General features: G+C 42.5%; 1 protein-coding gene across 4 annotated transcripts in view; it reads right to left on the bottom strand.

Moving 5' to 3' along the window:
• Positions 1-13,803, bottom strand: part of FARP2 (FERM, ARH/RhoGEF and pleckstrin domain protein 2) — a 73,522-nt gene that overhangs the window by 17,919 nt on the left and 41,800 nt on the right. For all 4 annotated transcript variants that reach the window (XM_053951360.1, XM_053951359.1, XM_053951361.1 and 1 more), the window contains exon 14: positions 3,862-4,034. In XM_053951360.1, the coding sequence (XP_053807335.1) occupies positions 3,862-4,034 (173 nt within the window). The remainder of the gene's footprint in view (positions 1-3,861; positions 4,035-13,803) is intronic.

Genomic DNA, 13,803 nt, shown 5'->3' on the forward strand with positions numbered 1-13,803 from the left:
ATGCCACTGGGTTATGTCAAAATTTGGTCTCCTCCATCTCTGCCCCTCCTGAGGGAAACACTGCTTTGAAAATTCTTTCTTCTGTTTCCTTGTATGTTCTGAGTTAATTAAAAATTCCCTTTAGAGAGTCACTTTGAGATGCCTCCAGTGCTGTCAGCACAGCTACTGAGTGTCTCCCAATCCTCCAGCTCAATGCTACCCATGGAGGAGAATGGGTTCTCCTGGTTGCTCAGTAACCCCTCTATTGAGTCCAGAGAATCCCAAGAGGTGTGTATCCTCAAATAATTAATTTTAAGACACTGTCTAGTCTCTTTTCAGGTTATTTTATGCTAGTTATTGTAGGTCCACATGTCAGTCCACTCTCTGGAGGAAGCAGAGGACATATTCCCTACTCACTCCATAGCCATCCCCTTAGCTTCAACCTACCTGTCTCAGATACATGCTGTCAGGCAAAGTCCTACCTCATCTTGGCTTTTTTCCTTGGGCTATTTACCTGACTGCAGCCTCATATACTGTGGAACCTCAGTGGGCATCCATCATAAGCAGCCTCTTCCCAAAGGAAACATCATCATTTTTCTGGCCTCCCTGGAGCCTCAGGTGATACAGTTTCACCATCTCACTTCCCAGCCTCGGCAGTTCCTTACATGACAGGAGAGTTTCTGCTATCAGGGATGTTTTTACACAGTTCTGGGTACATCCCCTTCTGGACTATGTACAGGATAATATTGCACTTCTTTGAAATCTTACAGAGCGTGCAGGTGTGTGAAAACATGGGAGCATCACTTCTACACAGGCAGGTAGTGATGAGAGAACTTTTTTAAAAACTAAAACCATACCATGGTCATAACCTGTCACTTCTCACAGCCTGCATGGATCATGTTTTTCTCCACCTCTGAACACTTCTGCAGGTTTCTGCTTCATTCTCCAGCTGACTGTGTGCTAACCTGGGGCACAAGAGGGCTTTTATTTTTCCCAGGCATCTTCTCTTCCTTTTTCCCTCCCCAACACATCAGGCCTTTCTGTTTATTCTCAGAAGTTCCTGCTCTTTCCAAATTGTTCCCTGCTGGAATTTAGTGCCCTTAACTTGCTTTTTTTCAGTCTTGCACCAGTCCTAAGTGCATCCCTTGTGCTGTGTGCTGGCAGCAGCTGCTGGACAGACCCTGCACCAGAGGAGTGGAAAGGATGGCACAGTGCACAGGGGCCCTGCCAAACACCTTCACTACTGCTCAGGCTCTGCAAGGGGAAAGAAAACCAGCTCATGCCTCAAAAGCCAAACACAAAAACTCTGAGGTAGCAGTCTCCTTCTAGAGTCCAAAGAAAATGTTTCTACAACCATAGCAGGCATCAATGCCAAGATCCCCACTTGGAAAAACTGGTGTTTCACCATATAATGCACAAACAATCCCACCTGGAAACCTTCAACTCACCAGATGCACAAACCCCAGCTTGTGGGGAGTGAAGAGTCCTACTCTGAACTTGTAATGGTCAAAAATGTTTGAGTTCTCACTTCAAACACCAGGCTTCAGAAGTGTTAAAAATAACTCTGAGTGGGGGAACTCTCCCAAAAAGCCCAGCTGCAATGCCCTTTTTTAAGTGGGTTGCTACAACCAATCTCCATTAGAAAAGAAACGGGGAGAAATCTACCAGTGAGATGAAAGAAAAGCACAATGATTTAAAAAGAAAAAAACAAAACAAAACAAAAACAAAACTCGTCTTTCTTAAGGTATCAGTACTGGACCAGCAGCACCATGGCAGCAAAGAGCAGACAGCACACACATTGTGAGGGCTGGAGAGTTTGCAGAACATGCCCTGATTAACCAGGTGGAACTACAGCAGTATCACCTTCAAATCAGAGCTCTAGTAAGAGAGATATTGTAAGATTACATTTTTCTTCTACAACAAAGCTGTAAAACTCCTGTGAAATGTAACCAATTTCACACTGGTTTCCTCCTGTGTCTGTTTCACTTAAAACAATGTCTCTGAATAGACATCAAAGCCTTGGAATACTCAGGAGTTGATCAAGCTTAAGATCAATACAATAAAAAGAAGTTCCCTTCTAAGGAGTCTCACTTTCATAAATTAGTTTCAGCCTGAAGGAGAACACAAGCTGCCAAAACACCAGACCTTGCAGAATGTAGCAGAAAGAGTTGGGCTTCACGTTTAAGTCAGCTAACACAGTCTCTGCTCATTATTTCCAAGCTACAAGGATAAATGAGAGGAGTTATTTTTAAAATAACTATGGAAACTAACAGTAGAGTGATCGACCAAAGCTATAAACTCCACCTCAAAAAGTCTAAATGAGACAGTCTAAAAGCTGCCAAGTCATGGGAGGTGTCTGCAGCTCAGCTCCCACTTACTGGTTAAACCTTCCTCTCTCTGGCAAGCACTTACACCACGTCCACACCATGGGTGTTTCTCAACAGCACCACAACTGCCTGGAGGTGCCCAAGAATGTGGTAAAGAAACCAGAGAGCAGGGGCCTATGACCTTCTTGCCTGAGGATCCTGATCCTGACAGAGGTAAGAAACCAGAACACTGGATGGGGCAAGCAGAAGAGCAGAAGCAAAAACCACACAAGGTGGTTTCTTCTTCTTTGTGGCTGTATGGAAAACTGCAGATCCCAGTGTGGCCACTGGCTCCATAAGGAGCTGAGTTTGGACAATGGAGCCTTCCTTGCACTGTAATGGAAGGTCCTGGATCCTTCTCAAGCTCCAGAGGCAACAAACCTCTCTGCAAGCAAGGCAAGGAGAGCAGAGAGTCTTCCAGAAAAATGGTCATGGAACTCTACTGTTAGGTGGACTTCTTTATCCTACTGGAAAAAATGCAGAAAATCCTGAGCTCTGCATGGGGGTGAGGAAAGCCCCACATCATGTGGGGGAGTCCCTGGTTAAAGCAACCAGTGCTCACTGGTAGGCAGAAAGAAAGCAGCCCAGGCACAGAGCAGCACCCAGACATAAACACATCTTGAAGACCCAGAGTTGTTCCTGGTTTGAGACTCACTGCACCTGCAAGAGTCAGGGGCATTTCTGCCCCCCTCTTTCCAGAAAGTGAGACTCAAGCTTCTGCAAGGCCAGAGCACTGTCCACCTCTCTCCAGAGAGAAGGGTCAGCCATGGAGAGGACAACTTCAACAACACAGCCAGCTCTGCTGACCAAGCCCATGATGAAATGGATGTGAGAGAATTCACACTGAGCTCAGGCCCTCCACAGCTCAAGGGGAACACCACAGGACCACTCTAAAGGTCCTGTTATGATCAGAAAGGATGACCTGGAGGAACAATGTATGGTGAGATGGACCAATGAGACCATGACAAGACTGCATGGGAAGGAAGGAACCCAGGAAACAAACTCCTTATACATTAACAAATAAGGATCTCTGAGGATCACTGCACCCAGCTCCCCACTCCTTGCAAATCCACCTGAAAATAAACTGTATGACTAGAGGCATCGTCCAGATATTCCTTGATCTTTGTTAGGCTTGGTGTCGTGACCACTTCCCTAGGGAACCTGAACCTTTGGAGACCCTTTCCCTAATATCCAACCTGAACTCATTTCCTTGGGTACAAAAGGTGGATTCTGGGGTACAAAAGGTGGATTTTGAACACAGTTCCCTGACACACTGCTCCTGCTAAAACAGAGGGAGGTGGTCCCAGTGGCCGTGCCAAGAAGATGCCAGGAGGGCACCAGGGACTCCCAGTGCAACACATCTGACCAACCTTCAGCACTGGAGTTTTGCCACAGCCACCACAGAATAAAACACAATCAGCATTCAGCACCCAGCAAGCACAGCTCCCACCTCACACCTTCAATACCCAGCACAGCTCCCACATGGCACCATCACTCCCCAGCTCTGTGCTCTTACCTTCCTTTTCATTTCATCATCCTCTTCTATCCTGGCCCCGCCAGCATCACTGAGGACAGGGCTCAGCAGAGGGGATGAGCCCTGAGTGACTGCATTCACCTGAAAGGCTGGGCTCAAGCCTAGAGGACTCTTCAGCACAAGGGAGGAGAGCTGGGCATGGTCCACAGGGAGGCCTGGGTGGGAAGACAACAAGAAAATGGAGTGGAAAAGGAGAGAAAATTATTTCAAAGATAGTGCAAATAAGGTGATTACTCACTGTTACAGCAAACCAGCATTGCAATCTCATATTATTTTTAAAAAGGTAAAAGAAAAAGAGCAAAAAGGTACACAAATCCAAAGACTTCAGTGTGTATCTCAAAGTAAAGGGAGTGTTCCCTGCATCCCAGAGGTTACAGGGCAGTGCAGCAAGGACAGCCACAGTGACAACCATAGTAAGGGGAAGGATAAATTATTAAATTATATTAAACTTATTGTCAGGGAAAAAGTGCTGCTGAGTAACAGCACAGTTCACAGCACAATGGACACAATGAACACAGTTCACAGGGTAATACTGCAGGGATAGAGCTTTTCATATTTGCTTTTCAATATAAGAGTTACTTTTCAACACAGGGAAAAGCTAGGACAAATTATTCCATGACTTGCCACTCCAGAAGACAAAGTATGTTAGAAATACATTCGGAAATTAGGGCATCTCCAAAACTGATCCAAAAGGAAAGGAAAGCCTATTGCTATACAAAGAGAGAGCGTGAAAAAAATTCCATTCCTCCACAAACAGAATAATCTCAAGGAAAACAATTTGGTAGCACTGAGTATTAACTGGATGGACACAATCCACAGCTAAAGCTGTCAGAAGTGACAAGTACCACTTTGCTTTAGGTTATTAAACATGTATTTTTTTTAATTATTATTATTTTGTGGACCCTTTAGAGGTTTCTGACACATCACAGTGAATTTAAGCCTCCTCTTTTCAGTATGTAGATCCCCCTGGGGGTGAAAATGACCATTCAAGATCAGCTTTTTTGGACCAAAGGAAGGTGACAGACACACTACACCCACAGAATTCCTCCTAATCTCACATACTATTTTTCTGATCTTCCCTATGATAAACAAATGAGTTTTCTCAGATCAGACAACTAAACAGGTATCAGCACTTAAGCAACTACAACTTAAACACCCTCCCAAGCCTCCCCAGCAGGATTTGTTGTGTCACGCGTGCTAAACCACCCGCCCCGAAGACAAATGGGGAAATCAACAGCCAACCCCAAACTGCCAAATCATCACCTCCCAGACTACTTAGAAATCATCACAAAATCTTAAAATTTTTAAAAAATCAGCCCTCACAGATATGCAGTATCTCCTCACACCGACATGGGTGCTGCAGGAGGAGTTGGGAGCTTTCGATTCCCAGCTGCTCAGGCTTGGAAAGCACACCCAGGGCGAGGCAGCCCCAGCCCGTAACTCCACATGGACAAAGGCAGGAAGCTAAACAGAGCTGCACTCGGTCACCTGGAAGAGATTCAGATCATCCAGGCTGCTGAGTTAACTATTTGTACACTAGTCCAGCACCAATTCTGGAGCAGATTTTGCTTCTCCCTGAGCATTTTGTCCATTCACCCCAGGAAAGCAACACTGAAAAAAGCACTTGTTTCACCTATCCAGGCACAGGACTCAAGTTTGCTTTTACATGCCAGGAATGCTGAAAGAACAGCTTCCAAACAAATGAGTTTGCAGGGGCGAGGAGCTTCTTTAAGTTCTTGGAATTTAACACGAAGTAGCAACAAATTCCAGAATCTGTAACTTGAATTGCTTCCAGACAGCCTGAAAGCACAGACACAGTGGGAGCAAATAGGATATAACTTGCTATAAACCACCCTGCTTTTTTACTTGGGTTGTTCTACCTTTTATCTCCTCCAACAGAAGGTGGGCAGTAAATTAACTGCAAACATTGAATCCAAAAGCAAGTACCCCTCCCCAAAGCCTGATGGACATGAGGCACATTCACAGAATCTTAGAATGGTTTGAGCAGGAAGGGACCTTAAAACCCACCCAGTTCCATCCCCTGCCATGGGCAGGGACACCTTCCACTATCCCAGGTTGCTCCAAGCCCCATCCAACCTGGCCTTGGACACTTACAGGGATGGAGCAGCCACAGCTTCTCTGGGCAACTGTGCCAGGGCCTCTTCACCCTCACAAGGAAGATTTTACTCCACGTAAAACTTCCCTCCTTCAACTTAAGGCCATTCCCTCTTGTCCTGTCACTTCCCTTTTTTTTTTTTTTTTTTTTTTTTTTCCTGGAATAGACTATAAGAAGTCACAGAGCAGCTCAAGTTAGCTTTTTGGCTAACATTTGTTTAATTAAATATATGATCTAAGCTCAGTGTGATGGTGTCTTGGCAGATGATATTACAGGTGAGGACTGAAATTTTCATTCTCATAACCCAAGTCTTCTCCACCAGAACAGCACAAGAGGACTCCAGGCAAGCAGATAGGATGTACAGCAATTCCTCATTCTCACAAAGAAGGATGGTAAAGGGAGAAGCCATTTCAACTGCTGCTCAATGTAGAAAACTCCTAATTAGGTGGAAATATTGATGTGAAGATCAAAACATGTGAATGATTCCCTCTGACATCAAACCTTGGTGTTCTGAGGTCTTCCCTTCCCCACAGGCAGCATCCTCCAGTTACATTAAAAGGGATTATTCTTTCAGAGGGATGGTTCTGTGTTTCAATGTTCTGCATGAAGTGGAAATTTGTTCCCTAAAAGTAAGCCACACAACATCCCAAACTGGTGTATGTAAATGCTGGGAGCACAAGCCAGGCCTCCATGCACTGATGTAGGAATTCAACGCTGTAGCCCAGACAGTCAGACATGGCTGCATCCTGTATACAACAAATTTCTACCTCTGCATCACACACAAATGCACTTAAGGCAACATCCAAAAATGCATCAGCTCAGTGTAATATTCCACATACTCAAAGATCTTCAAGTATACTAATACTTCTTAGTTACACTACATAGTTAGAAACGTGCCCTTAAGCAAACGAACCCAGAGTTTCATAAAGCCAGCATACACCTAATAGAAATAAAAACCAAAAACTGATCAATAAAACATTGTAAAAGCTCTGTAGTATTCAAGAGCACAGCTACAGAACCTGGTGAGAATGCTGAGGATAGCCTCCACAGCTACTGTGTGATATTGGTCACGTAGAAGCAGGCTCCATTTGATTTTCATTCAGATAACAAGCAGAATAATAAGATAACAAGCTTTTGGCATCACTTCCCAGTTATTTTTTCAGCAGGTATTTCCATTCTTCAGTCTAAATTCAATTCCTACACAGAAAGCCAGATTTGAGTGTACAGGCTGGCTAAAACAAAAAATACATGTTCTGTAAGCTTTATGCCTGGATGCTTAAAATAATTCAAACACAGACAACTAAAATAGTACCCAAATAATACTGAGCATTATGGGATGGACAAAAGCTATGTGAGGGTCAAATGTCAGCAACAGCTCCTTATCAAATGGAGTGTCTCTTGCATTTGACAGAAAACCTTTAGAGATACAACTTTATTATTATATCACTGCTATTACTACTGCTTCAAAAGCAGAGATTATTTTCAGGCTAGAGCCCTGCAGAGGCTGACCAGAGGACAATGGGAGCCTGCTCTGAGCCTCTCTTCCACCCCACGCCCTGCTGAACCCATCACATGCACAGACCAAATGATTATTTCTACAGTGAAAGTACACGGTATTACTTCTAGAGTGAAGTCACTAGCAAGCTGATGTACTACAAGTAAAATGCTGGATATTTTCCCTATCTTTCTTATTTCAAAACATCACAACTAGCAGCTTTTCCCTCTGCAAATCTTCTTTTTAAAAAGATGAGAAATAGTTGAGACACATGAGAATCTTGAAAATTATCTGAGAGCCTAAAGAACTGATGCAAGAGACTTTAAATTCAAAGATCTCTTTTTTTATCTTCCAACAGGTACAGGTCACATGAAACATTAAAGCACAATTACAGCACTTGGCATGTACCCCAGTGCTGTGTACCTGTGAAGTCACATCTACATGTGGTACTTCCAGAATCTAAGGTTGGCCCTGGTTTTACGGTGATGCTCATAAAACAGCTGAAACAATCCCAAATAACCACCCTCCTTTTGCCACCTTTCCACAATGTAAAAACCCTGTTTGCAGGGGAAGAGGATTTACCTAAACATTGGCCACAGACACCTGAAGGAGAACCTGCCAGCTAGAAAACATGCAATCACCTTCACATGCTGTGTTTGCAAAAGACAAACTTTCAATAGAAACAGATATACAGAAGAGAGAGTTCAAGGGAAATACCCAGTCTAAAAGAAAAGGTCTCCACAATAAATATAATTCCTACAAAGAAATGTGAGCTTCTAGTCCCATTTGTATTCCAAGCAAAAGATCTGCACAAAGCAGGAATTTGAAACCCACACACCAGTGTTTGCCTACTGTGCTCTATTTCCAATGAAGTGCTACAGGGGGAAAACTGTGTGGAGAAAGCTGGGAATAAAACTATAAGATGCCTTGGCTAGGAGAACAAATATTTATTCTATTTCAAAGGTAAGGGTAATGAAAATAAAGCTAAAAAGCCCATGTTGTCATTTATATCAAAGGTTTCCTTGTTTTATTGTATAAACAATTAAAATTATGAATTAGTACAAATCTGTAAGTTCATAATTGGCAATCTGAACAGACACAAAGATACTCAAAATCCCAACATAGAATTCAATAAACATTTCCCATATAAAAGATAAAGTTCAAGAGATCAATTAAAAATTCCAGCTCTCTTTGTTTGAATGCAATCTTTTCCTGGCAAGAGTAGCACCTATGGAACTGGGGGGGTCCCTTAACCAAGGCACATGTACCCCTGTTCGTACCGATAAACAGGAATTTTGTGATTCCAGCAATTGCAGAACATTATGAGTTTTGAAAATGTACAGGAAACCTTCCCACAGACCAGGTTCAATTAATCATGTTCCAAATTTGAACTTCCAAACCTCCAGCTCAGCCACTGGAGTAATCCTATGGGAGCCCATGGGCAGGAAATTAATTAAGAGGATTTTATGATGTGTTTAGAACTGTAAAGTCTCCCCACATTCAGACAGAGAATGTATATGTACAGCCATACATATACACACAGCCCTTGTGCCAAGTGAGGTGTAAGAGTCCCTAAAAATGACAGGCAATGGCAGCTAAAGGACTACATGTGATTACACTCATTCAGTACTGAGTAATTATGGCTTAAAACATTTTGCAAAATGACAATAATGGGAATGACTTACCGACAGGTTTGCACCAAAAAAGCATAAAATTATAACAACTTTTATTAGTGTCTTCACAAAATCTTATCCCTACCAAGACTTGAAACTAGACAAAATCTACCACCACCACCAAAAAAAAAAAAATCAAATAAAAACACCCAATACCAAACCATAACCAAGCCACCAAAAAAAAAATCAAAATAAAAATCCCTTAAACAAAATCACCTATGACCACAATACAAATAAGCACAGGAAAAAGGAGACCAATACTTGGTATTATCCAGATTATTCAGCAACTCTGAAATTCACTGGAAATTAAAGGGAAACTTGAGGGTAGATTGATATATCACCCTATTCCACCCTAAGATAACATATGACAAGTCCTGGGAATATACAGCATGTATTACTTGACTAATGAATACTTTAAAATTACAAAGTCTACACACAATAGGTAACACAGGTTAGTAAACTTAACAAAACTTAACCAGATGTGGATAGGTCAGAGAATATTCCATGACCCATGTTTTGTGCAAATTAAGTTTCATTAACTGCATAGATGATGATCAAAAATGCTCTGATGTAGTGCTTTACAGTTAATAAATGTGTTTAAGCATCAGAAGGGTTATAAGTACACACATAGAGAAGTACAGGTGGGGATTAAATTGCTCACTCAAAACACCCATTTTGCTTTCTCTCAATCACATTGCAATATTCAGTTGAGCACTGCAAAGAGCTAAGTCCAGCAGCCTGACTCACTGGGAAAAGGCCACTACTACTGGCATGCATCCTACAGCTGCCTGTGTTTGCTAGAACAGAACAGAGAGACAGAAGGATGGAAAAGAGCCCTACTTCACTGTGGAGCTCTGGCACACTCCCTTTGCTGAGCTGCAAACAGTTGCTGGGTGCACTGTGTGGAGCAGGAGAGCACACCTGGACACTCTCCTACTGGAAAAACACAGCACCAAAACCTGTGCAGTGGCTAGAAATGCTCATACCTGTGTGTGCCCCTGGCTCCCCATGGGGTGGGAGGCACAAAGCAAATGTGCAAGAACCTCCAGAGGCGGGTACTGGGAGGAGCAGGGGGACAACCACTTGCTGGCCACAGGACAAAGTTTACACACCTAGGTTTTATCTGCTCTACCACAGCTCCTCAAACGCTGCCTTCTTGCATGTGATACTCAACAAAGATCTTCTCAATCTTGACATTTTTCCTGAGTCGTTTCCCCTGTTTCCCATGCCATGCAGTTCCTGCAGCACAGGTCACTGTGAGGCTCCTGGCTCTCACACTGCCAGCTCACCACTCACCTTCATGAAAGGAAAGCTTGTGTTCTCAGGAAATAAACAGAATCAGTACCAGGAACTAAGTTTTAGTATCAACACTGTAACTAGAAAATAAAACAAACCAAAGGAAATAATGCTGGAAGTTAAGCAGCATCACCAGGACTCAGGACACACCACAATGCCCTACAGTTCACCACTCCCCTCGTGCTACCCAAAAGTAAATCAAGGAGACAGAGCAGGGAAAGACCTTCCTTGTCCCACCTTCTCCTGCCACCTCAGGAGATAGCCAGGGGAGAAGAGGACAGCTCCACTGCACTGAAAAAAACCCACACAGCTCCCTGGGAAGGTCTGAGCTGCCGCATTCCCTTGAGGGCAGATGGATTTCTCTCCATCTCTACCGGAAAGTGAATCTGAACTTCTGTCTCTGAAGGCAATTATGAAGAACCTTTGCTCATAGCTTTCTTCTATAACAAAAACTCTACTTAGGAAGCAAATTGTTTTCTCTTTTGTGTCTGTCTGGGAAACCTTGAACAAAACAACACAGCTCAGCATGCAAAGATATCCTCATATGGCTTTGGAAATCAAGTGAAGCACAGAAGGAAACCATGACAGCTCTATGCTATCAGTCAGCCAGAGTACAGAAAGAACTAACAGGCACAGTAGCAGCTCTGAACTCTCATTTTGTACCTAAAGCCTTCATCTAAACAGATCTGTACCAGGGTCAAAGGTCCCCTCACCTCTTCTTCACCTGTGGATCCACACAACTTGCTCTAAGACAGAAGACTGAAATCCTAGTCACTACCATTCCTTTGGAAAACAAAAGGGGCACTACACTAAGAATCTTACTGCTTTCTTAAAAAAAAAAAAAATCCCTGAGAGTTAGAACTGCCAATAAAAGATCTGCACAGTTTGAAATAAAAGAAGAAAAACATTAAGATGTCTTTTCAAACTGTGATGCAAGAAGGCAAATTGGCAAGCCTGTACATTGAAAATACAGGCAGCTTTTTACCAAGATCTTTTGAAAACTAAGAGAATTTAGTTGCATTTATTCCCTATTCTAACACATTTAAGGGAATGCTTCTGACTGAGGCACAGGACATGAAACAGAGGCAGACACAGTTCTATGTAATAGCTGAATCTTGATCCTCTCTTTAATAGATCAAAGACATCAACAGCCTTTGTCTAGCATCTTTATCTATATACTTGTCCCTGATGCTACCACCTGTTATAGAGTTTGCAGACAGAATTCTGTCTTTTTGCTCATTTTCTTTCTCTTCCTTAGGTTACATAATGTAGTTCACTCTGGGAAGAAATTGGACAAATCACCTGAAAATGTACTTAAAGGCACCAGCTCTCTACACCACTGCAGACCTCCTCCAAGTGCTGTTTCAAAATGTCACACCACACACCCATGACATCATCTCCACAGGCCTGAATAAAGCCCCACAAAAAGCCAGAACACACATTCAACAAGAAAGAAATAAAATAGAAGTAACCTATAGCAAAAAAAAAGGAGCACCTTTTAGTACATTACTGGAGGTCTGAGCTAATACTTTGTTCTCAATGTGCTTTGTCTTTTTGTGCTACTGGCAAAGGGAACAGGTTTCTCATGGGGCAACACATATTCCACTCAAACACAAGATAAAAGTAAGCACTGTGCAGAATAGTTATACCTTGGTAAAACTAACCTGGAAGAAATAGGTGACTAAAGGAGGTTTTACCTCCTCGAGTTCTGCCTCACGTTGAAAAGTATTCCATTGAAGTTTTGGTTATCAGAATTTTGAGAAATAACAGTATTTTTTAAATGCTTGAGTAAACAATGAAGGTCTTTAATGATATATCAAGACCATATTTAACCTGGTAGCAATAATATTGACCATAAAGTTATTTTTGTAACTAAGCTGCTTATATTGGAGGCATCAACTGTGTTAGTACTGCACTGTCTCAGCAAAGGACTGAAAATTGGGCAGAAGGGAACCCCAAAACCAAGTGGCTGGAAGCTGAACCAACCTGAAGCTCTAACTGTTGTCTATAGTATTTACCTCTCCTAAAAACTCTATTTCTCAGGAAAATTACAGTATTTTTCTGAATACAGTCCATATTTTAAAGAAAAAGTCAAAGCTAACACCAGGTTTACCACCAGCTGTCCTGCACAGATACAGGACACTTCTCTGAATTACTTTGTATTTTTATGCAGAGTGATTAATAATGAGCAAGAAGGGAAATGTGATGGGGATTAAGTGCTTTTATAGTCTCTGTGTATCTCCAAACTGCTGCAAAATATTTGCTGCTGGACTGCTGAAGACACCTGGAAGTCAGCAAACAAGCTTGTCTTCACAAGAAGTTTGGAAACTGCTATTTCCATTTGGTTGTATACACATTCCCTCTTCCAAACTACCTTCCAAAGGTAGGCTATTTATTCTTCAAAGCATACCACAGACATGTTGCATAGGTTGGTATTTTAAAACTGTCCTTCAGAGATGATTTGAAGATTCTTCGGGTTTTTTTTTTGATTATGGAAACAAAAACAAACCCAAAATGAGGATCTTGCTACAACACAGGAAAACAGGCAATTTGGTGGATGCAGCTGCTGGTTTACAAGCATGTGCAGAAGTGACTGTTTTATTTGGATTTTGGAGGAACAGCAAGTATCTTACAGATATGTTTACAGCCAAAGAAATTCTTCAGTATACTGTAAATTGTGATGTCTGCATGAGTCAGTTGATACTTAAAATTCTCTGAAATCAGTGTTTTTTCCTAAATGTAGTATTTTCCAATATTGTAGCCTATTATAACCCACTCTTGATGCAGTGTGATGCACAGAAACACAGCACCAAAACTTGGATGCTTTGAGGGACACTGAAGAGGCACACAAATTAAAAAAACAAAAAATTTAAAAAATCAATTATGTTATGTGATTTAAAATCCAGCCACAGGATTGATTGATATCACACCCTATTGACTTCCAAGCCTGAAAAGCATAGAGGGATTCATCAGAAAACCAATCAATTGATTTGTGACTTCTCTGTCCAGTCTTCTTGCGTGAGATTTTTTAAATTATTTTGAAAGTCAAAGGCACAGTTGTCCTCCGTGCTTTGAGCAAAGGGGTTACTAAAGAAAAGGTTTACATCCAGAGGTGCAGCCGTTTCCGAGTCCCAGGAGTCGGTGTCTGTGCTGCTGGAGTCTTCTGTGGTGGTGGGAGGGCAGCTCAGCTGCTCCAGCTGGTCGATAATGTCCGTGAACTGGAAGGCTGAGCTGGACTCAGAGCGCACGGAGTAGGCAGGGAAGTTGAGCATGGAGCTGGCCTCGGAATGGGTGGCAGAGCCGTAGGTGTGCAGGGAGGAGGTCCCGTTCAGGGGCAGGTTGTT

This window comes from Vidua chalybeata, chromosome 10 (assembly GCF_026979565.1).
Source record: "Vidua chalybeata isolate OUT-0048 chromosome 10, bVidCha1 merged haplotype, whole genome shotgun sequence".
Classification (NCBI taxonomy): domain Eukaryota; kingdom Metazoa; phylum Chordata; class Aves; order Passeriformes; family Viduidae; genus Vidua; species Vidua chalybeata.